The 23,220-nt window shown below is 44.4% G+C and overlaps 1 protein-coding gene across 1 annotated transcript in view; it reads left to right on the top strand.

The window, feature by feature from the left end:
• The window catches only part of IL1RAPL1 (interleukin 1 receptor accessory protein like 1), a 588,383-nt gene that overhangs the window by 529,610 nt on the left and 35,553 nt on the right, over window positions 1-23,220 (top strand). The window contains exons 6-7 of the mRNA XM_074988202.1: window positions 10,869-11,001; window positions 13,119-13,264. Coding sequence (XP_074844303.1) covers window positions 10,869-11,001; window positions 13,119-13,264 — 279 coding nt within the window. The remainder of the gene's footprint in view (window positions 1-10,868; window positions 11,002-13,118; window positions 13,265-23,220) is intronic.

Here is a 23,220-nt window from a genome sequence, read left to right on the forward strand (position 1 = left end):
CTCTAGGGACCAGCCAGAGAGGGCCTAGAGCCTCCCTGGGGCAGAAAATATTGGGCCCCCTCCTGAACCAGGCGTAAGGTCTAGGACCTACTGGGCTTGTGGGCAGAGGGAAAGACCCTGCTCGACCCCTCAGCAAAGCAGAGGAATACCCCTACATATGCCTGGCTGGCCACTGCCCTGGAGTCACAGGGCCAACCCACCCACACCATGGTTAAAGAACTCTGCCAGGGGTACACTCAGGCCCACAACACCAGTTGGAGATCTGGGGCAGGACCTGCCACCTGCTTCTACTACAGGGAGCTACATGAGCTCCTGGGCAGGAAAAACACCTCCTCACTGACCTTCCCCATTGACACAGCAGACAGCCCCCCCGCCACCCTCCCGGTGACCTCAGCAGCTGGATCCTGAGGAGGAGAACCAGCAGCATCCCAGGACTCAACCCCCACCAGAGGTGGGCATGAGGCCTGAGGCCAGCGGCAGCACTCTGGTCATCACCCTGGACTCAGGCCTTGCCAGCCAGGCCACCTCCAGGGCATCCCCAGAGCTATTCAAGGGTCCCTCTGCTAAGTACCTCATGTGTCACACACCCCAGGGCATGGAAGGAGGGCACAGAGGGGTGTGTTGCAAGCTGGCTTGTGTTGGACCTCACCCAAGTGCAAGGCTGCATGTCCCACACAGCCCCAGCAAGCAGCCTCCAGCACAGGTGACAGCCTGCTGCCAGACTCATGGGAGCCCAGCGAGTCCCAGGCCCTGGGGAAGCAGGTGCTCGCTAGCCCCTGCCATGGCTGGGAGCAGACTAGCTACACAGGTGCTGTCCTGACTCCAGACACACCAAGGAGTGTGGTTCCCAGCAGGTGGGCATTCCCACAGGTGAGAGTCCGCACCTGCTCCCACAGACAGTGCTGCAAGCTGCACGTGGGTGGTGGGACCCCAGGGAGGGCCAGGCTGTGCCCAGCTCACTCGTCACCCGTGGAAGGACCCCTCTGTGGCTGGACAACCCCTTGGCTGTTAGCCTGTGGAGCATAGGGTGGGGGCCTGCAATGGTCAGCATGGTCCCTAAGGTACCTCTGAGTCTCCCATGTGGCAGGTCTGACTGTGCAGGCCACACATGCCTGTGGTCCCTAGGCATCCCCATCCCTGGGAGATGTTGGTTGGTGCTCATGGTGGAGGCCAAGTCCTCAGGGGCTGCACTGCGTGAATGACAGATAATTTCCCCTCCTTGCCATTCTTACAGCTGGATCCGCACTGAGTGAGGGCTAAGCCAGCTCCACCACCCCACCAGGGACAGCTGGCACCAGGATGAGAACCACCCCACACTGAGAGTGTGGGCCCATGGCTGGAGGGGACATTGCTGGGCACATGATGGCCTCCAAAGAGCCCACACTGCCACCCTCTGGAAGCTGACAGACCTCCTCGAGAGGGGGCTGTGGAATGACTGGGAGTCGTGATTGTAGGTCTGGGATCAACTGATGTCTAGAAGGACCTGTTGGCTCAGTCACATGTGTCTGCCACCCTTGCTTCCCCCTCTACCCCCATTACTCCCACACCCCATCCCCGCTGTCCTGCTTCCGCTGGACATCCCTCAAGCCTTCCCTGATGTTTGGCAATGGATGAGGGCCATGCCCATCCCCACCGCTCCTTTTGCTAACCCTGACCCCATCACAGCCCCACACTTCCCCATGTTCTTGGCCCCAATCCAGCCCCAATGGGGACCCTGAACCCACAGGAAGAGAGGATCCTGAGACCAACACTGCTTGGAATCCTGCTCCCCCACTGGGTCATGGCTCCCCACCCCCTCCATGGCTTGATGCCCCCATCTCCTGTACCAAGCCCCCCCATCCAAGTTCTGATGCCTCCACCATTTCCAAGCTCCCCCCCCACAATATATAGTTCACTTTCACACTGTATTTAAATAGTTTTTATTACACCATTTATTTTCCAAGCATTTATCTTTGTTGAAGTAAAAAAAAATGTTATTTGAGCACCACTCCCGAGTCCCTTTACTGGGGAAGGGATCAGGTCCCACCAACCCCAGCAGGGGAGCAAAGGGAGTGATCATGGTCTGGACAAGGTAGGGCTGCAGGCCCAAGGCCTCCACTGGGGTTTCCTGTGGAGGGTCTTTGGGGGTCACAGATCCGCAGCCCATCTCTATGGGTTGGTGAATCGGAGCTGTACTCGACTGCTCATAGCCACAGCCAGTGTCCAGCCCCCACCCCTGGAGGAAGGCCTCCCTCTTCCCCGCCACAATGTTGTGGAAGGAACAACATGCTGCCACTTCTTGGGGGACATTATGCTCCCCCACATCCAGGCAGGTCAGCAGGCACCTGAAAAGTACCTTCAGGCGGCTGAAGGTGCACTCAGCCTGCATCTGGGCTTGGTTGAGTTGGGCATTGAAGAGTTCTTGGCTTGGGTCCAGATGCCCAGTTTAGGGCTTTGTAAGCCAGGGCATGAGGGGGTGGGCAACATCCCCCATAATGCAGAATGGCAAGATCACATCCCCGACCACCTACTCCTGGCGGGGGACGAATGTACCTGCCTCCATCCTCTGGCATAGGCTGGAGTTGTGGATCACCCATGCCCACCATAAACATTGAGGAACTGTCCACAATGGTCAACCAGGGCCTGCAGCATGATGGAAAAATATTGCATTCAGTTGGTGAACTTGGACGCTTTGTGGTCCGGGGCACGGATGGGGATGTGGGTCCTGTAGATAGCTCCGAAGCAGCTGGGGAAAGCCAGGGCAGCAAATCTAGCCATGAACATGTCCATGTCTGCCAGACAGATGACCTCCACAGCAGGAATGTGTTGTTGGCTCTCATAATCTGCAAGGGGATGAGACCAAACACACACATCAGGCACTGAGGGAGGGAGGCTCTTGGCCCCGGGGGGCTCTCTGTCCCCTCCCATGAGCTCTCCAAGTGCCCCTTGTGTGAGGCTGCCTCCCTGGCAGCGGGTCTATGTGAGGGTGGAATGGCATGGTCCTCAAGGGATGGGGCTTCACCCCACCTCTGGCACCCCTGACCCCTACTCCCCGAGGGTCCCCTTTGGGCAGAACATGCACACCCTGTATGCAGGGCCTGCAGCCTAGGAGTGCCTTACCTCCATGAAGATGGCCACAACTGTGTACTTTCCTGTGCTGAACTGGTTCCTGACAGAGCAATAGCTGTCGGGGTGGCAGGCTTCCACAAGGCAATGGCGTCCCATTTCTCCACATGAATAGCAGGCTGCAGCCAGGTGTCCTGTCTCTGGAGGGTCGGGGTGAGCCAGGTGCAGAGCTCCAAAAAGTTGTTCTTCCACATGAGAAAGTTGTGGAGACACTGCTCATCATCCCACTGCCCCATGATGAGCTGGTCCCACCAATGGGAACTGGTGCTGTGACTCCAGATCCACCTGAGCATCTCGTGTGATAGGCACCGGTAGGCCCAAGCAGCAGCAATGGTGTGCTCCCCAAAGGTGATGCCAGGGTTTCCCTCCCTGGCGAGGAGGAAAAGGATAGTTGTTGGAATGTGCAGCAGATGTTGAAGCACTTCTGGGTGGGGCCAGTGCAAGCCCAGGGGCTGCTCTGGCACCACGGCAATCCAGAAACATTGTGTCTCTCTCAGAAAGTGCATGAGCCCTGCTGTAGTAGCTGTGCTGTCCATCTTGCATGTAAACAAGCCTCAGCATGGGCAGGGAATGGGCATTTAGGGGAAGCCCTTTAAGGGCACACTTTTCTGGGGCTCCTGTATGGGATTAACTGTCTGACAGGGTTCCAGAGGCTGTTCTGTCGGGAGAGTGGCCGGGCAGTTTGGCCGCTCCCTGTTGACATAGTGGATCAACAGAGTTATCCATTTGGGTGCCTGGCCATGATGTTCACAGATTAGTCAGAAGGTATCTTCCAACAGAAACTTAAGTCAGCAGATCGCTCTAGTCTAAACGTAGCCAGTGTATGTTTGCATTTAAAGCCTGTAAACCAAACCTGCCTCCATGCAACACTAACAGTGAAGACACTGATTCTCTGAGCTTAATTATTTTTATTCAGAGGACACTCTGGGAAAGTAAGCTTTCACAGAATGGCCAACAGTAATCCACTGGTTGAACAGCTGAAATAAGGAAACAAATGACTTTTGCCTTTTAAAATGCACACTATGATTGCAAGGTTTTAGCCTTTGTATGTCTGTGACTAGGTCAGCCGGGGTGGAAGCCAAAAGTTTTCCTTACAAACTGCAAATAAATTCTGATAATTAAGAGTCTTATGAAATATGTGTCCATCTGGTTTTTATGCAGTTGTAACACAGATGCTCACTGGTGGCTGAGTGTTATGTCAGCAATTCTTAACAAAACTGATCAATTCACTACAACTAACGTCACTGTCATAACATCTACCAATGAAGAATGTTGGATAAGGTATCATCCACGTGTAGGCATCCTTCAGTCTGCATAGGACTATGGATCGCGCCCTTTATAGTTTCAATTGAGGACTTCATTTACAGAGTCTACTGTGACTATGAAGACCCACACGAGAGTGACGGTCCTTGCTGCATCTCTTGCAGATGTGGTGGGTGTCTGGCAAGTCCTTATTGTGCTTCCTGTGCGCTCGCTTCTCCTCTGCTAGCTGTCTGATCCTCATCTCGCCCTTCTGAAGGCCCTTGTGTAACCCCTGCCTCCATCTGCCGCGGTCATCTGCTAGTTCTTCCCAGTTGTCCAGCTCAATGTCTACCTCTCTGAGGTCTCTCTTGCAGACATCTTTGGAGCGCAACTGGGGGCGTCCGGGAGGTCTTTTGCCAGAGGCTAGCTCACCATACAGGATGTCTTTTGGAATCCTTCCATCATTCATCCTGTGGACGTGGCCAAGCCAGCGGAGCCGACGCTGCCTGAGGAGGGTGTGCATAGCTGGGATTCCAGCTTGCTCGAGGACAGCGGTGTTGGTCACTCTGTCCTTCCATGATATTCCAAGGATGCGCCTGAGGCAGTGCAAGTGGAAGATGTTCAGCCTCTTTTCCTTGCGGGCATACAGGGTCTGAGTCTCACTGCCATAAAGGAGGGTGCTGAGGATGCAGGCTCTGTAGACTTGCATTTTGGTGTGAGTGTACAGCTTATTGTTATTCCACACTCTCTCGCTGAGTCTGGACAGAGTTGTGGCCGCTTTTCTGATCCTCCTATTTAGCTCAGCGTCCAACGACAGGGTGTCAGTGGTGGTGGACCCGAGGTAAACGAACTCGTGGACAACCTCTAATGTATAGTTATCAGTGCTGATTGATGGGGATTCAGCAACATCCTGACCAAGTACGTTTGTCTTCTTTAGGCTGATGGTAAGCCCAAAGTCCTTGCATGCTTTGGAAAACTGATCCAGCAGTTTTTGAAGCTGGTCTTATGTGTGAGACACTACAGCAGCATCGTATGTGAACAGCATGTCTCTGATGAGGACTTCCCGCACCTTAGACTTAGCTTTCAGCCTTGCAAGATTAAACAGTTTCCCATCAGATCTTGTGTGCAGCAAGATGCCCTCTGTTGAAGATCCAAAGGCACGCTTCAGGAGAAGTGCGAAGAAGATCCCGAACAATGTCGGAGCAAGCACGCATCCTTGTTTGACACCACTCCTGATTCTGAAAGCATCCGATAAAGCGCCATCATATTGGATGGTTCCTCTCATGTCTCCGTGGAATGACTGGATCATCTTGAGTAACCGTGGAGGACAGCCTATCTTGTGGAGCAGTTTGAACAGACCATCCCTGCTGACCAAGTCAAAGGCCTTGGTCAGGTCAATGAAGGCTATGTAGAGTGGCTTCCTCTGCTCCCTGCATTTCTCCTGGAGCTGCCTTAGAGAGAAGACCATGTCAACGATAGACCTCTCTGCGCGGAATCCACACTGCGATTCGGGGTACACCCTCTCAGCAATCTTTTGGAGTCTGCCAAGGATGACGTGAGCGAACAGTTTACCAGTGATGCTTAGGAGGGAGATTCCACAGTAGTTGTTGCAGTCGCTTCTGTCTCCTTTGTTCTTATACAATGTTAGCGTCGCGCATATCCTGTGGAACCTCACCCTCTTTCCAGCACAGGCACAGTAGCTCATGTAGGGGTTCCAGGAGTGTGTCCGCGGCACACTTGATTACCTCTGGTGCTATACCATCCTGGCCAGGGGCCTTTCCTGCTGCAATGCTGTCGATGGCTCTCTTCAGTTCATCCACAGTCAGTTCCTGATCCAGTTCGTCCATTACTGGTAGGAGCTCGACGGCATCGAGGGCTGCGTCAACCACAACGTTCTCGCGTGAGTACAGCTTGGAGTAGTGCTCAACCCAGCGCTCCATCTGTTTGGCTTTGTCAGTGATGACTTCACCAGATTTGGATTTCAGAGGTGCCATCTTGTTCTGGGTGGGTCCTAATGCCTTCTTCATACTCTCGTACATTCCTCTGAGATTACCAAAGTCAGCACAGGTCTGGATGTTGCTGCATAGCCGGAGCCAGTGGTTTGTTGGCACAGCGCCTAGCTGTCTGCTGTACTGTTCTTCTGGCCACTCTAAGTGCTTGCTGGGTACTCAGACTCGGTGAGCATTTGTACTCCAGGGCTACGTCTACACGTGCACGCTACATCGAAATAGCTTAAATAGTCTATTTCGATGAATAACATCTACACGTCCTCCAGGGCTGGCAATGTCGACGTCCAACTTCAACGTTGGGCAGCACCACATCGAAATAGGTGCTGCGAGGGAACGTCTACACGCCAAAGTAGCACACATCGAAATAAGGGTCCCAGGAACAGCTGCAGACAGGGTCACAGGGAGTACTCAACAGCAAGCCGCTCCCTTAAAGGGCCCCTCCCAGACACAGTTGCACTAAACAACACAAGATCCACAGAGCCGACAACTGGTTGCAGACCCTGTGCATGCAGCATGGATCCCCAGCTGCAGCAGCAGCAGCCAGAAGCCCTGGGCTAAGGGCTGCTGCACACGGTGACCATAGAGCCCCGCAGGGGCTGGAGAGAGAGCGTCTCTCAACCCCTCAGCTGATGGCCACCATGGCGGACCCCGCTATTTCGATGTTGTGGGACGCGGATCGTCTACACGTGCCCTACTTCGATGTTCAACTTCGAAGTAGGGCGCTATTCCCATCCCCTCATGGGGTTAGCGACTTTGACGTCTTGCCGCCTAACGTTGATTTCAACTTCGAAGTAGCGCCCAACATGTGTAGCCGTGACGGGCGCTATTTTGAAGTTGGCGCCGCTACTTCAAAGCAGCATGCACGTGTAGACGCGGCCCAGGAGTGCAGCGCGCTTCTTTTCAATGACTGGAATCATCTCATTGGAGTTAGCTTCAAACCAGTTGTTCGTGTTTCTAGCTCTTCTTCCAAACACCAACAAGGCCGTGTTGTAAACTGTATCCCTCAGATGTTGCCATTTGGATGTCACATCGGCACCCCCAGGGTATCAAATGAAAGCAAATAACACACTGGTCATTGTTTTCATTGCGAAATACATGTATTAATTGCTAAATGAGGAATTATGGATCCTAATGATATTAAGCTTTAAACACCAAACACAGGTCAAAACATGTTTCCTTCCTGACAGCAGGAAACAGTCATCTCCCCACCTCTCATGCAAAATCAATGTTGTAAATACAATAGGGTTACATTTGCCAGTACAGTGAACTGGCTGGCACGTACACCAGAGGAGCTGACAGCCTCTGCAGGCTCTTGGACCAGGGTAGCGGGGAGGAGAGTGGTTCTGAACTACCAGAAGGGGTTGGGCCAAAGGTGGAAGAGACAATGCCAAGGGAAACCAGCCCTTAGCACCACCCAGGGCACAGCATCCTCACCCCCAGCTGTGAGAAGCTGCTTGGAATGCTGAGCAGCAGCAATTAAAGAGCCCAGGGCTCTGGCCACTGCTGCAGCAGTGGCAGATGGCACCACAGGCCCATTTGAACTGCCCCCTTTGCCCCCGACTCCCATTTCTGGGCCCAGTGTACACTGTGTCTTTGGAGACAGCAAACTTGGTGATTTCTGTGAGTGTCCAGTGGCAGCAAGTGGATATTACGGGGGAATGCACTTGAAGAGGGCATGAGGAGTTGGGGTATACTTCAAGTTAATCTGCAAGCAGAAGTGCAGTCTAGAAGAGCTACTGAGAAGATTGTTTGGGTGGGCTAAGGGACTGGGGTTCAGGAAGATGACACCCTGCTTAATATTAAGAAGACTCTTTGACTGAGGCAAGGGGGTAAAAAGGTGGCACATAAGCCAGTTATTTTCAAATGGAAATGCGATGCACACAAGCTTGTTCATTTCATATGTTTTGTAAGGACCAGACCACCCATACTGAGTAATACCTTACTCTGCAAAGAGACCCACTGATTTCATCTGTATTTGTAGCTCTGTTAGAGGCAATGTAGTTATTCTGCAAGTCTTTAGAAGTGGAAAACATAGAGGGTTGTCTACACTAGCCCCCTCCTTCGAAGGGCCCATGTAAATGAGCCTGACTGGAGAATAGCAATGAAGTGGCACACTGCATATGCGAAGTACCCACGCATCTTCAAAGTTCACTTACTCCCACAACTTCAAAGTGCTCACAGCTATACTGCTTGCTGGCACTTCGAAGTTCGCACAGTGGGAATTATGCTAATGAGGTGCTGAATATGCAGTGCAGCACCTCATTAGTATTCTCCAATTGGGCTGATTAGCATGGCCCCTTCAAAGGGGGGGCTAGTGTAGATGAGCCTATATTGAAAATAAGTTTGGTGGTCTCAGTTTAGGGCCAGTCCCAAAGCATCAGTGATAATATTCCTTCCTGAGAGAAGGAGGTCCTGACTCCCAAAACCATCACATATTTCTAGATAAATAGTCACTAGCAGGGAAAAACCATATGCAATGGTTTAGAAAAGTTGCCCTTATGGAGGTGAATGGGGACACCAAACAGTGTGCTTGTGCATGGTATAACTAATTCTAGACAATACCGTATTATCAATTAGTTACTTTCATGTGACAGTATATGTGAAATATCACTTTCCCTCTGTGTGAAATTAAAACAAACTACAGCAATGCAATGTTAAATTTGCACAATCAACTCAAACCAAATCAGAAACTTCAAAAACTAACAAAATGCTTTATTCGGTGATGAGCTTTCATGGGACAGACCTACTTTTTCAGATCTGTAGAATTTCCAGTCCAGACCCAGAGATATAACACAGAGGTCCAAAAAAATTGCAATAAAAACTGACAAATCAAATACATGAACTGAAGGAGTGGGGTGAGGAGTGGGGGATGTTGTGTTTTGCCTGAGATCATTATGAACATCAAAAGAAGGGAAGCAGTTCCAGTAATGTGTTAGATAATTGCTGTCTTTGTTCATACCAAGTGTTCATGAGTCAATTTTGAATATAAAGCCCAGTTCACAAATCTCCCTATATAATCTGTTTTTAAAGTCTCTGTTGTAAGACATATATTCTCAGGCCCACTCCATTGAAATGTTCACTGACTGGCTTATGTGTATTGAGATTCCTGATGTCTGTTCTGTGTCCATTTATTCTTTGGTGAAGTGTTTGCCTGGTTTGTCCGACGTAAATTGTAGAGGGACATTGCTGGCACGTAATGGTAGATATTATGTTGGTTGAGGTACAGGAGAATAAGCCCCTGATCTTGTAATTGAGGTGGTTAGGTCCAGTGATGGTATCCCCAGAATAAATATGTGGACAAAGTTGGCGACGGGTTTGTTGCAAGGAAAAGTTCCAGGATTACTATTAATGTGATTTTGCACTCAGAGTATTTCTGTTTTCCTTGTGTGTATTTCTCTTTATATTTTAAAAGATGGGTCACAAAATATGGAATAAATACACATATATTATTCATTACACTTGACGTTCATGACTCAGTGATGTGGCTGGGCTAAGGAAGGTGAGTCATACCTTTGGCTTCCACATAATGATTGCCTACTGATAGTTCTCTGCGGGGCTAATGTAGCAGGGAACAAGAACCTTTGTTTTTAATGGCCATATCTTGGCAATGAAAATAGAAATGAGCCCATAGGGGTCTGTTATAGTAACTATTATAAACTCAACTAAATATGGATTGGATTGAAAATATATATTTTCATAACCTTTACCTGTTTTTATTAGAAAAATGTGAAAATAGCCCAATTGCTAGTCTATTTTTTACTTCAGGCAAATAAGCACCCTAGCTCATTGTTACAGACTTGACCCTGCTTTCTTTGTCAAACCAAATTCTTAGGCTATGTCTAGACTAGAGGGTTTTGTTGGTAAAACAGTCATTTTATTGACTAAACCCACGGACTGTCTAGATTCCCAAGGATGTTCTGTGAACAGAAAGTCAACAGAACACAGCACTTTTATCAATAGCTATACGCTGCTTGCCACCAGGAAGAATGCCTCTCTTGACAGGGATCTGTTGACAAAAACCTGTCTGGACATTCCTGGGGGCCTTCCATCAACAGAAAAGGCTTCCAGGACCACAAGAAACCCTGTCTGCTGTGCTTGCAGTTGGCTCTTTTGCCAATAGAGTGTCTGGGCAGTCCGGCTGCTCTCTGTCGACCAAGTGGATTGCTCTTTTGATCTGCCCTACAGTCTGGCAGCGATCTGTTGACAGAAGTTTTGTGGGCAGATATCTTCCAACAAAAACTTCTGCGGACAAATCCTGTAGTCTAGACATATCCTTAGTGAGACAATGCAACTTATGAACCTATTTCTATATAATTTGTTTCTGGGTTTTTTTGATTCTTTAAAGAATGTATTAAATATTGATTGGAAATTAAACTACCACTATCTATCTATGCAAATCCAGGATTTTTACAAATTGATAGAAAAGCACAAAAACTTACTAGCAACTGATCCAAAAATTAAACCTTTTTGTAAATTTTGAAATAACCCACTCTCTTTAATTCTCTGTCACAGGCAATTCTGCTAACCTAACCTGCAGAGCTTTCTTTGGATACAGTGGAGATGTCAGTCCTTTAATTTACTGGATGAAAGGAGAGAAGTTTATTGAAGATTTGGATGAAAATCGGGTCTGGGAAAGTGATATAAGGTAAAAAGCAGTGTTTTTGTTCTCCCAGTTGAGATTCATCCTGTATTTGTTTTTTTACAGTAATTGGTATGATGTAAAAGGAAATAATTGACTGTATTACTGACATGAGTATGACAAGAACATGGGCCTGATTTTTTTCTCTTAGGTCTGTTTCATATCAGTATAACTCCATTGATGCCAGTGGCATTGTATCAGTGTGATTTGGCGGAGTAGATTACATTTGGAAAGAGGGAACAAAGAAAGAAAGGGCAACAGCAGGATTCTTATTTTATTTTTAGCACCATAAAGTCAGAATAAATGACATAGGAATGCAGTGGCATAACAGATCACAATCCATACAATGGCTTCATCAAGAAGCAGAAAACACTGGAGCATTGAACACTGAAAGGTTACTGAGAAGATGTCAAGGGAAATAAATATGTCAAGAAACAGGGCTTATAAATAAACACATTTTTAAAGCTATGGAACATGAAATGTTGTGTCAAAAGCTGGCCTGTATTTCTTAATATTGTTGTTCCTGTTATATGTGGTAGGAATTACATTCAATTATTATAGAAAAGCAGGACCTCGAGAGTTTAGCTTGTCTTCTAAAACCCATGTTTTTTTTCCATAGCTCTACGTCTACCTGATGAATACTTATGTACTGTGTTGCTACAGAGAAATAGTGTATTCTTGTATTGCTTCTAAGAGTGCTGCATTTATGTGTGATTATCTATTCATTAGGAATCTTCTGGTTAATATATCCTAAAGAAATCATATAAAATATGATTATTAAAGTATCTACGTGGGACTGAAAACCTTTTCCACATGCAGTACATAAAACAATCCTGTTTGTGCGTGTGTGTGCACTCAAAATATAGTTACCAGTATAAAATGCCAGCAAAGACTTCTTAATGAAAGCTATATGCAATGCAGACAATAGCCATATTAGCCACAATAAATACCTACTACAGGCTGAAGTTCGCATATGTACATTTAATCTCATACTAAAAGATTTGCTACTCCATTGCCTGGTTAATCTGGTCTGATTCTCAAATTAGGCCTGAATAACTTCGGACAAACTAAAGTAACTGAGGAAATCTTGTATCAAAGCCAATATGACCATGAAAATCATGCTAGGATATTCAGGTCATGTTCTACCTCCCCAGGTGATGACAAGATGGAGGCAAGAATATCTCACTTGAATGTACTATGGTTTTATTCCACAGAGCTCAAACCCTGATTACATAGCATTGTGCTACACTGTTTCTTATTTACAGCTCTCCTATCCCTTTAATCCAGAGATTTAGGACTTTAAAAGTTTCAAGAAGTCTTCACAACTTGCTTGTTTTTGTCTTTGTTCTGGGAGGACCCTGAAGAGTGTTCTCCATTTTCTTTGGCCATATAGATAGTGGAGGTGATAAAAGTTTAAAGCAATTTTGTTTGGTCATTTTTTTAAATTGATTCTGTATCTAATGAGGGGATGGTGAGTAGAAGGGGAAGACTGATGACATCCAAAGAGGTCAGGAGATGTTTCCTTTTAACATCCACTTGAAATGGTATTAGCTGATGGAACATTAACTGTTGCAGCTTTTGCTGCTGGTTTATAACTGCTCAGTAAAATAAACATACATTAATGATTTTTCTTACAATAAAAACAGTCATGTTGCTTCCCATTGCAATGTCAAAGAATCTCAGAAAAGTGCCTTTGGGCAAAATCAAAACTTGAGCCATACAGTTAATAATATCACCCTCAGCCTGGAATTAGCCGTTTGAAGCTCTTCAGACTTACGCTCATATCGCATCATTTCAAGAAATTATATCCTATTTTTAAACAGCATGAAAACTTCCCATCAAGGTCTCCTTCTGAGCCCTCAATATCATATTATCAATGTGTGCATCATGCTGCTTAAGGAAGACAATTAACTGCAGCTTCCATTAGCATCTACAAAGACGAACCTCCTCATTAGGAGTGGGGAAGAAAAGATTATAATATAATTTAATTAACATTGGCTTCAAATTTGGGTATGATTTGACACAGAGTGTTGTGAATTGTGAGTAACATTATATCATGATTATCTAATGCTCTGACATGGTACAAACAGAATATTATGTGTGAAATTATTTCGTTTCTATAGAGTTATTAAGGAACATCTTGGAGAACAGGAAGTTTCTATCTCGTTAATTCTCGACTCTGTAGAAGAAGGGGACCTAGGAAATTACTCATGTTATGTTGAAAATGGAAATGGACGCAGACATGCCAGCATTCTTCTACATAAGAGGGGTAAATATATGAATATTAATATAGCTGTTGTACATTGTAATGCTGTTGTATTTCTAAACTTTCCCTTTGAGGGTACTATTCACTTTGTCAGCCTGAGATATTGGATGACAATGGTTGATTGTTTTCTTCCTTGCATCTGGGAAGGTCTTTGAGGTAAAACCAGCGAAGCCCACTGTCAACTGTGTTTATCACCAGAAGAAATACAGTAAAATAACACGTTATAATAATGTTTGTATACAAGGTACGTTTAACAGCTCATGGGTGTAGGAACTGATAACAGTTAAAAAGATTTGTAAGATGGGAAACTATGGGAAATATAACTTTAAATAATTTTCTGTATGAAATAAATCCAAATATTAAAAATCCATGGGTAATAGATTCCACTCCTCATGAAAAGTGTACAAAAATCTCACACTAGGAAAGTTACAGCCTGTTTTGAGTCACCTCATTTTGCAGAGATTTTACTTCTAATGACTTTAATCCAATTCTCTCTGAGGGGGAGTACTGAGAGACAAATGTTTAAAAGTCTGCCTGTTTTCACTATCCACTGATCTCAGGTGCCTTGGGCCTAAATAATGGCAACAGTAGTCTCCCACCAAGATAATTAGGATGAGACAGAAAGCACCTTGCTAATGAAGGCTTTCAGTCTACTTGCCCTTTTTACCTCCTGCAGTACATCCACTTTGACCTTTCCATAAGCCAGAAAAATCCCTTTACCTTGAATAAGTGACAAGAGATCAGGATCAATGTCCATTTTTTATTTGGCTAATAACCCATTTTACGGCCCATGTCTTACTGAGTTTCTAAGATATCTCTTTACATTAAGGCACTAGTTTCTTCTTTAGTTTTACTCTTGTCATGAAAAATTTGGGTAAATCTGAAATGGGAACACTAGAAAAACTATCATAAAAATAAACTTCACATTTATTTCCTACTCACCCCCAAATAATAAGACAATAATGCTTTATGGATATTCTACTGAGCTAAGATATAGCAATCTTTCAGTAGGAGGTAAGAATGTGCAAATAATGAAGTGATCTGATTGGCTTAGCATTTAGACTGTCGGTGCCTTGCCATTTATCCTTGCAAGTACTGTATTGAGTTGGAAAATTAGTCTACGCCAGCTAGCTCATCTTTGAAGTTTAATGCTAGAAGAACGGGTAGGAAGGTAATCACTATATAGAGGTGTTTGAATTCATGACATGAGATCAATTGGATAACCCCATAGGTTCTCTGGTAGTTCAATTAACCTACAGATTATTTACGATAATTTTAATGTTTGGGCAAGATTAAAACCAGTGATTATTTTATTTTATTTTATTTTATTTTATTTTATTATCCTCTCCCTTTCTATTACTTTTCCGTATCAGCAGTAGTAGTAATACTGTGACACTGTATGGAACAGCAGTGGTCAAAGACCGTCCCGCTGCTTCCCACAGCTCCAATTGCCTATGAACCATGATCCATGGCCACTAAGAGCTGCAATTGTGTGATAACTGCAGAGGCACAGGTAAATATAGCAGCAGCAGCTACTGTCCGTGGTGGGGTGTTCCTTTTTATTTGCTCGCCCCAACATAAAACCGACTCACGTAGAAGATCTGCTCCTGCCAACTTTTTAATTTAACAGCGTGGGTGGATTAATGTGTGCCAGTTCACACTGTCATCTTGTGTCCCTTCGTGGACTTAACCAGTATAGCAAACATACCAGAGGATGTCACCTTGTGATCCTGCATATAAAGAAATATACAGAAAGATAAAAATAGCATACTATTTAAAAAAAAGAAATATGGCCCTGAATCTGAAATATTTGTTTGCAGAGTGACATGACTGTGCCTATAAAGTGCAAAAAGTACCTATTACAACCAGTCTATGTACATTGCACTTTGATAACTGTTTCAGTAAAATGAGAAATTAACTGTGACAGATAAAAATTCTAGCTAGTCTCTCAGGTCTCCCATCAGGACAAGCTTTGCGCAGCTTGCTTGGTTTTCTGTAAATCACCATGGCAACATTCTGTTTTAGGTTTCTTGTTGAGACCCACATTTAGTCTCTGCTAGGAATGTGAATTTATTAATTTCTGATTATTCGGTGCAATTGGTAACTAGCAATAAATAAATGTCTGTAGAGGTACTACAAATTTTTCAAGTTTTGATTTTTGGCAGTTGTTTTTGTTTTGAGTCTTGCTCTTATAAACAAGTAAAAATTCTGAATCTGGAATGCTTATTAGATACATAAGAATGAATTGAATGAAATAAATCCTCGTTGTTAAACAAAGGCCTTTCCCAGTCTTATCGACTATGAGTAATCATTGACTTAGAACAGCTACCCCTCTTTTATATTATATTATCATGAAGGGTGTTTAATTCTAAACATCTTTTGCTCAGCGAAGGCTGAGCTCACTAGTAGGCTAAGCTCATTAAGTGCTCTGAGACAATGACAATGATAAAATTACTCTGCAAATAAGGTACAATACAATCAGAGTCCATTTAGGTAGCTCAGGATAGAAATAACTGCTTAGGAATGGGATCCCAAAACTCCAGATTTCCAGAGCTCTGTCTGCTACTAAGTGCCCTTGGACAAATCATTTAACCGCTATGTCTCAGTTTCCCTATTTCAAAAATGTAAGATTACTTTCCTACATCAGGATGATATTTGAAAGCATTTGTTTACTGGTTTTAAAATACAAAATGCTGTACTGAATAAGGGTCAGGAATTATTGCTTATAATAATATCGGCATCTTCATAGATGACAAAGTGGTCTACAAACATTGGTTAAGCATGAAGCATGGAAGAGCCCCAGGGAAGGTGGTAGAACACCCATTTCACCTGGGGAAACTGAGATACAGAGAGAATAAAATTCATATATTTCAGGATAATTAGGGGCATTCACTCAGTATTACGACGCTTGCATGATTTTGGACCTAAATATCATTTTCTGAAGGTATTTAGGTGCTTTGGAGTTTGGGGTCAGTCAGACATTATATTGTTGAGTGTGGCAGTCCCTCAGTTTGAACTTAAATGTCTTGCCCAAATTAACAAAGGAGATCAGTAGTGGAAGGGATGTGAAGAAACTCATAGGAGGCCTAACTTTCATGCTGCACTCTGCTAGACAAAAACTCGTGTTGTTGTCCTCTTCGCCAACAGAAAAGAATTCTGCTTCTTGGGGACAATTTTCTTGATTTTGTTGAGTTATGAATTGTGTTATCATTTATTATTTCTGTACATTTTCAAGTGTATTTTGGCACCCTCCAGAAATCAATTTTGAGAGACAACCAAGCACAAGCTAATTAAAGGCAGAAAATTTTATTATTAGATTATGTAACTGCAGGGTTATTTTTTATTTTCATGGAGTTTAAATTCAAAGAAACAGGCCCGCAATTTACCAGTATAATTAGTAATATAATTTAAGAAAAGAGAGAGTCAAAGAATACACCTAAATAAAGGTACTCCTGAAAAACAAGTATATCTTTCATTCATTTTTTCACCATCACCACCAGATCGTCCTTCAGACTTGCCCTACACCATTTCTCTCACTAAGTTTTTTTGCCTTAATTGGGATATAGCTCTTCCAAACAGCTGTCTCATTCATTGCCCAAAGAGGAAATCCTTCATTCCTTTTGATATTAAAAAGAGCTTCTAAAATTCGTTCTCCCTTGGAAATTCAGAGGCAGTTTTCATCCCTTAAAAAAACCACAAGCTTCCAAGTCATCATCGCCCTAAGCAGACAAAGGATAGGATTTCAAAATCACACAAGTGAGGGTTTTCTAAAAATCGGGATTTATTTGTTTAGATGCCCTTTGGCCACAGTAAGGTTGAAGCTTTCTTGGAGGAGCTGTGTGAGGCAGCCACCTAGGAGTCATTGTACATCACCACAAAACACAGCTGAAGGAATGGGATGCCTTTGACACGCAGTATTTTCAGATACTTTGATCTCAGGCCAACCCTGATTTGCAATATTATTTCCCCAACTCCCTTCTGTCTCCTCAAAACATTCTTCTAGGAATTTTAGACAACAACCCAACCACAGTGAAATGTTTAGGGATACTAATCTGGACAAAATTAGCGTCCATATTAGGCCAGGTAGTGAGAGATTTGGGCAGAACCCATACCAATTGCCTTTCATGTAGAATTAACAGAAGGAATGTGCTTCCCTGAATACTGTATATCCTAATAATCTTCCAGTTACTATTCTTCCATTTTATTTTAGGAGAGTTTTGGAGTTGGGAAGGGGGTAGAGAGGAGAAGATCTAGATTGGCTTTGAGTACATTGCAACTCCCAATAACATCTAGAGGCTTCTATTTCCCCAGCTTGCTGCAGCAGCATCCCACCTTTATCCCATCTTTATCCTTAGCCAGGATCCCTTACAATTCCAGTACACAACAAAGCTCATCCCTCCCTGACTTTAGGTGGAACAGGAGTTGGTCCACCTCTGCTCTTTGGCAGGAACACTGGATTCAGCACATAAACAGCATGTAAACAGAATTGCCTGTAAAACATGGGTCAGTTTGCCGGAAAACTTAAATTCCATCTTTTCCCTCACATTGATGCTCTACTCTGGGGCAACCCACTGTTGACAATTGACAAGCACCCATTAATGGGGAGAGGGTTGATAGGTAGAGGGCTAATTTGGGTCTAGCAATTGATTTCAGAGAATCAGCCTGCATCTACAGTACAAGATAAAATTGATTTTAAGTCAGTTAGCCCAGTTTTTCCAAGTGCCTGTTCTCACTGTAAATTCCATTAGCTCAGTTTATGGACCACTAAAATCAACATGATATCAAAATCCTAAAATCGTAGTAACCTAACCGGTGTAGCCTTCAGTTTCAATTTTAAATTCTGAACGATGGGTAGTGAGGATGCACCATGTGTTTAAATTGAATTCATTAGCCTACACAGATGTCCCGTATGTGCACCACAGTTCTCCACTCAGGCCTCTTCCATCTCCACTGCTCTCAGGTGCAGAGGAATTAGGCAACAGGACCATTACAGTTTGGCACCTGCAAGCCCGTGGCTGTAGGGTCATGAGAGGATGAAAAATCTTCTTTCTTGTCCTTTGCTAGGAGTGCAGCTGTGGGGTCTGTGGTTCTGTGTATACCCCTGCTAGCTACCTTTTTTTCTGCGCTGCCTGGTGCCAGCCGCTGGCCCCCACATACCATGTGCCAGCTAGGCTATGGGTGAGGGTTGTGCTTGTCTGGCAGGATGCGAAACTTCTTTTCAGCCGTTTACGTGTTGTCCTCATCCCCACATCCCCTCCCGTCCCTCCCCCCAGAGGCACCACACAGTCTGGAACATTCCCACGTCCAGCTGCATCACGTGGCTTGACCCTCAGCCAATAAAAGGATGTGCTGTGCAAGGGGCCAGGCAGCTTACGTGTGAAGAGGGTCATGATTTTCAGGCATTGGCTGTAGCCATGGGTCTTTTAGCTGCCTGGGGGACATCTCTCTCAGCGGTCATGATTTTGGGGGCTGGCTGTAGCCGGAGGTCTTTTAGCCGCCTCGAGCCATATATGTTTCAATGAAGGCAATGTATTAACTATACAATTACTGCAGTTGTCAAAGTAAGGCTTGCAGTGGGGAATATTCTTGTCCTACAGGTCTTCTTCTCCAGGTCCAAAGCTGGCTGTAGTTTGGAGTCTTTTGGCCACCCTGAGCTGCCACTGTTTCAATAAATCATTTGAGTTTTAGTGTAGCAACCATATCTACCTAAACATAAGGATCTTCTTTTGTAGGAGGCCTAAATTCAAGTTTCTGAAAGGATTGTGGGCGATCCCAATTTTTGTAGCTGTCAAAAATCTATTGTCTTTTAGCCTCCCCAAGTCATGAGTGATGAGTCATTTGAGTTTCAGTGTAACACCCCTGTCTACTTAGAGTCCTCTTTCCCAGCAGGCCTAACTCCATAACCTAACCCAAAATAAAGTCTAAGCAAGCTGTTCATAGGGGAAGGTGGTGGGTCTTTCTGCGCAGTTACGTTTTTTGGGACTGTCAAATGTCACAATTTTTGACTGCTGGCTGTAGCCAGGTGTTTTTTAGCTGCCCCAAGCCATACATGTTTCAGTGAAGGCAATGTAGTAGCTGTACAATTAGCACAGTTGTTGAAGTAAGGCTTGCAGTGGGGAATATTCACATTCTAAGGATCTTCTTTTGCAGGTCCAAACCCGCCGGTAGTCTGGGGTCTTTTTAGCTGTAATGGTCAATATGTCACTTGAGTTTTAGGGTAGCACCTGTGTCTACTAAGACGTCGTTAACATGGCAGTGGAAAGAGGGGAATGAAATGTGGGAAGATGTTGTCATGTATTTGTGGGGTTAGAATGCAACGGGCTCAGGGAACTGTGGGATAGGTTCCCACAATACACTGCTGCAGTACTCGATTTCAGCTACTTGTGTGTGGCAGGAGTAAGTTGATTTTGTGGAGAGCATGTGGGAAGGTGAAGGTGCTCAAAATCAAATTGATAAAACCCAGAGTTAAGAAATCAATTGTAATAAAATCAATTTTATCTCGTAGTATAGACACAGCCTCAGTTTCTGCCATTATACACACCAACAACACCACAACCTACCTGATCCAGCTGCATGGTATCGCCTGCGGCTTATACACTCTTTGACAGATGTATTTGGTTTTGATGCACTGGGAGCACCAGGTTGTTATTGATGTAGACAGAGTTTCACTCAACCAGCTATATGGTCTGGTATAACTTCCTGCCCCAAAAGACCCTGACTAATTTAGATTACCTGTAGCCAGCCTGCAACAAAGCTTGGTATATCTCTTTGAACCCTAGTCTGCGATTGATCTACTGCTAAGGGTGATCAACAGAAAATTACTTAATTCACACTGGTCCCCACACAGGTTACAATGCATGGGCTTTGCTGTTATAGATGGCTGCTGGAGTTATGGGTTTCCCAGAGCAATGCTGGCTCACATGTTTTGACATTGTCCCAAGATACAACCCTTTTGGCTAGAAGAGATGAATATGACAATGGATGCCTCCCTAAAAATTAGTTCCCAGAACTATGTTAGGCAATGTATCCCATCACCTTGGAAACTCTCCAGCTCACTGAAAGCTTGGTTCTCTGGAGTAGTCCTTATAACCAAGTGACTCTCATGGCTTAGCTGGAGTAGCAGAGTGCCTCCAGAGACAGAAACTTGGCTCATTATCTTGGCTTATCTCACAGCTACAAAGCAGGTAACATTTCAAAGAAAGGACCTCAGACAAACATGAAAAGGTTTGATCCAGCTGATTAGAAACCTGTGACTAATTCCTGGCAGGTAGAAACAGATATCTTTCTCCTTTCCCCTCCCTGACTCCTTCTTCCTTCCTTCCTCCCATTTCTTTCCCGTTCTTCACCTTTTTCTGTTTTTTATTTATTTCACAGGGAGAAAATAGTAAAATATAAACTAAAAACAATTCTTTCCCCCCCTGTGGTTCCTGTTCATGCTTGGAGGTACTGTAGGTCAGGAAACACCTCCTGTGCTGGTGACAGACTGATTATAGAAGTTTAGGTGACTTACCTGTTACTTCTTTTCTATGCCAATGCAAAGAGTTGTGTCTGAGAACACATGTTATGTAGGTCAGGATCAGTAGTTACTCATTCTCCTGACTACTGCATTCTCTGGGAAAATAGTTAAAGCCTCAGCAGGGTTTCTGTACTTTCTTCCCAGGGAGGGCTTATTTGTATTCCTACAGTACCTTCATTGTTTTGAATTGTTTTCTTTTAAAACATAACTTTCATTAGTAAAGGTTGGGTCTTGAACCACATTGCTTTTGTTTGTGGAAATCATAAACAATAAACTACTGAAGACATGCCTGAAAGCTCCACGAAGGCCATTGTCTGCAACTTGCCTTATGAGAGCAGTCAGACCCTGAGCACACACAAACAGACCCAAACCCAAACACACCAAAACATTAACAGGCAAGATATATTGCTTGGTCTTATTCAGAGAAATTTTTAGTGAAATTCTTCAAGCCATTAGAGTTTCAACTCACTCGCTGTATTAGGGTGGTTTGTCTTGTAGGCTGCATCTGTCGTGTCCAGCCAGTGACTCCTGCTGTAGTGAACTAGCCACATTATTCTGAAAATATATTTATTGTTCAAGCCCAAACCTGCTGATGAGAGGAGAGGTGGCAAAGAGGGCAGTTGCATCTGGGCCCAGCTTTCAAAGGGGACCGGAGCTCTGGCTGCTGCCACTGCTACTTTGACAGCAGAAGTGGCCAGTGCACCAGGCCCCTTTGAAGTGCCACAGCAGTGCCGCTTCATGTTGCTCTAAGTGAGGGTGGGAAGGCCCAGCACTGCAGTCCTGGAGGCACTAATGGCTGACTGCCCTTGGCCCAGCCCCCGCCCCCCCCCCACCACTCCTGATTCCACCTTGGGCCCCGTCCCTTCTGGTGGCATGGAGCTGGGCTCCCCTCCCACCTTGCCCCTTCTGGCTGTCGGTACTGCTGTTCAAACCAACTGGCCAAAAAAGCCACATGTAGCTAGTGGCTAGAATGTTGAACCCCTGTTCATTTTAGGCCTAGCCATGTATAGGGATGATGATGTATGCTGAGGAACCCTAACTAAGGATTTACCTTCTATGGGTTTGCATCTGATTCAAAACATTGTATTTACCTTGCTTATTTTAAATTAGTTTAGCATAATATGTAGCAAATATACCAGGAGATTCCCATATCCTGATTTTAGCTCTTCAGCTTTCATAGCAGGTCTGTGGACAAAGTTTTAATGGTAGCATCGCTGGCATGACACTGTAATGCTGTAATCATGAGATTAAAGAGCTCAAGTAAGCCAAATTGCTAATCTCAAGAGAATTCTTAGTCATTAGGATTTGATTATGACCTATATTTCACAGAGTGATAGTAATGATTGACTGTTTGAACTTGAGTGAGGGAAGAAGGAACAACTTCTTTTGTAACCTTTGCAAACAATCTGCAGGTCTAGTAGTTCCTTCTGTCAAAGTACTGAAATTCTGTAAGACTTCCAAGATTTCAAATGGGAGCTCATTATATGTGAAGTCTTGCTAACAGGTTTCTACACTAGAATTTCTGTTAATTGTTCCTAGTGACTTCATCAATTAGGCAAAAATGTAAGTTCCCAATAGGAACTAAACCCCATTATCATGAAACTCTGAACCACTATGTTTGTTATTGCATTACATTTGTATATTTTATATTAAATAAGATAATCTGTTTATATGCTAGCAAAAGCTTTCTCCCTGGTTCCAGTCTGTCTGAGAAATGGAATGGGAATCATCATTCACCCTTTTTTGAAATAGGAAGTGATTACAGAAAAAAATCTAGCGGTCATGTACGATGAATGGACGTTATTTGTTCAACAAGTTTGCAGTGTGATTCACAGTTACTGTAGATATAGTTTATATACAGCCAAAAACATAAATTTCATCTTTTCCCTGTCTCCCCCCCACCACACACACATACACACAAAAATGTTTGCTACCACTATTATACACAAATCTCAGGTCTATTTTGAGACCAAACATGTAATGCAGGACATTCGATAACCTTGCTTCATAAATTAGTAAAGCTCTTGGACTTTTCTCTTGCCAGAAAGTGTCAATATGGCACTGCCACAGAAAACCTTATGGAGAATACTAAAATTGTTCCCAGGTTCCTGGTCACTTTCAGTGCAATGCTGTGTTGTCAGTTGAGATCTGCGTCAGATATTTTTCAGCCACTTAAACAGTTTTGGCTGCTAATCTCTCATTGCAGAACAACTTATAAATGAACATCTAAACTTTAGGGACAAGAAAGGAAATAATTTTAAAGAAAATATTTTGAGTTCCCATAGACTTTGCAGAGTTAAATTATTGCTTAGTATTAATCTTATAAATGAATGTGTAAGCTCTATACTACATGGCTTTACATCCTTGAACTTAGATTTTCCATTTCCCCCCATAGTTTAACATTTTCGTCCATAGGATTTAAACAAAGTGTTTAATTTCTGCA

This window comes from Carettochelys insculpta, chromosome 1 (assembly GCF_033958435.1).
Source record: "Carettochelys insculpta isolate YL-2023 chromosome 1, ASM3395843v1, whole genome shotgun sequence".
NCBI lineage: Eukaryota > Metazoa > Chordata > Testudines > Carettochelyidae > Carettochelys > Carettochelys insculpta.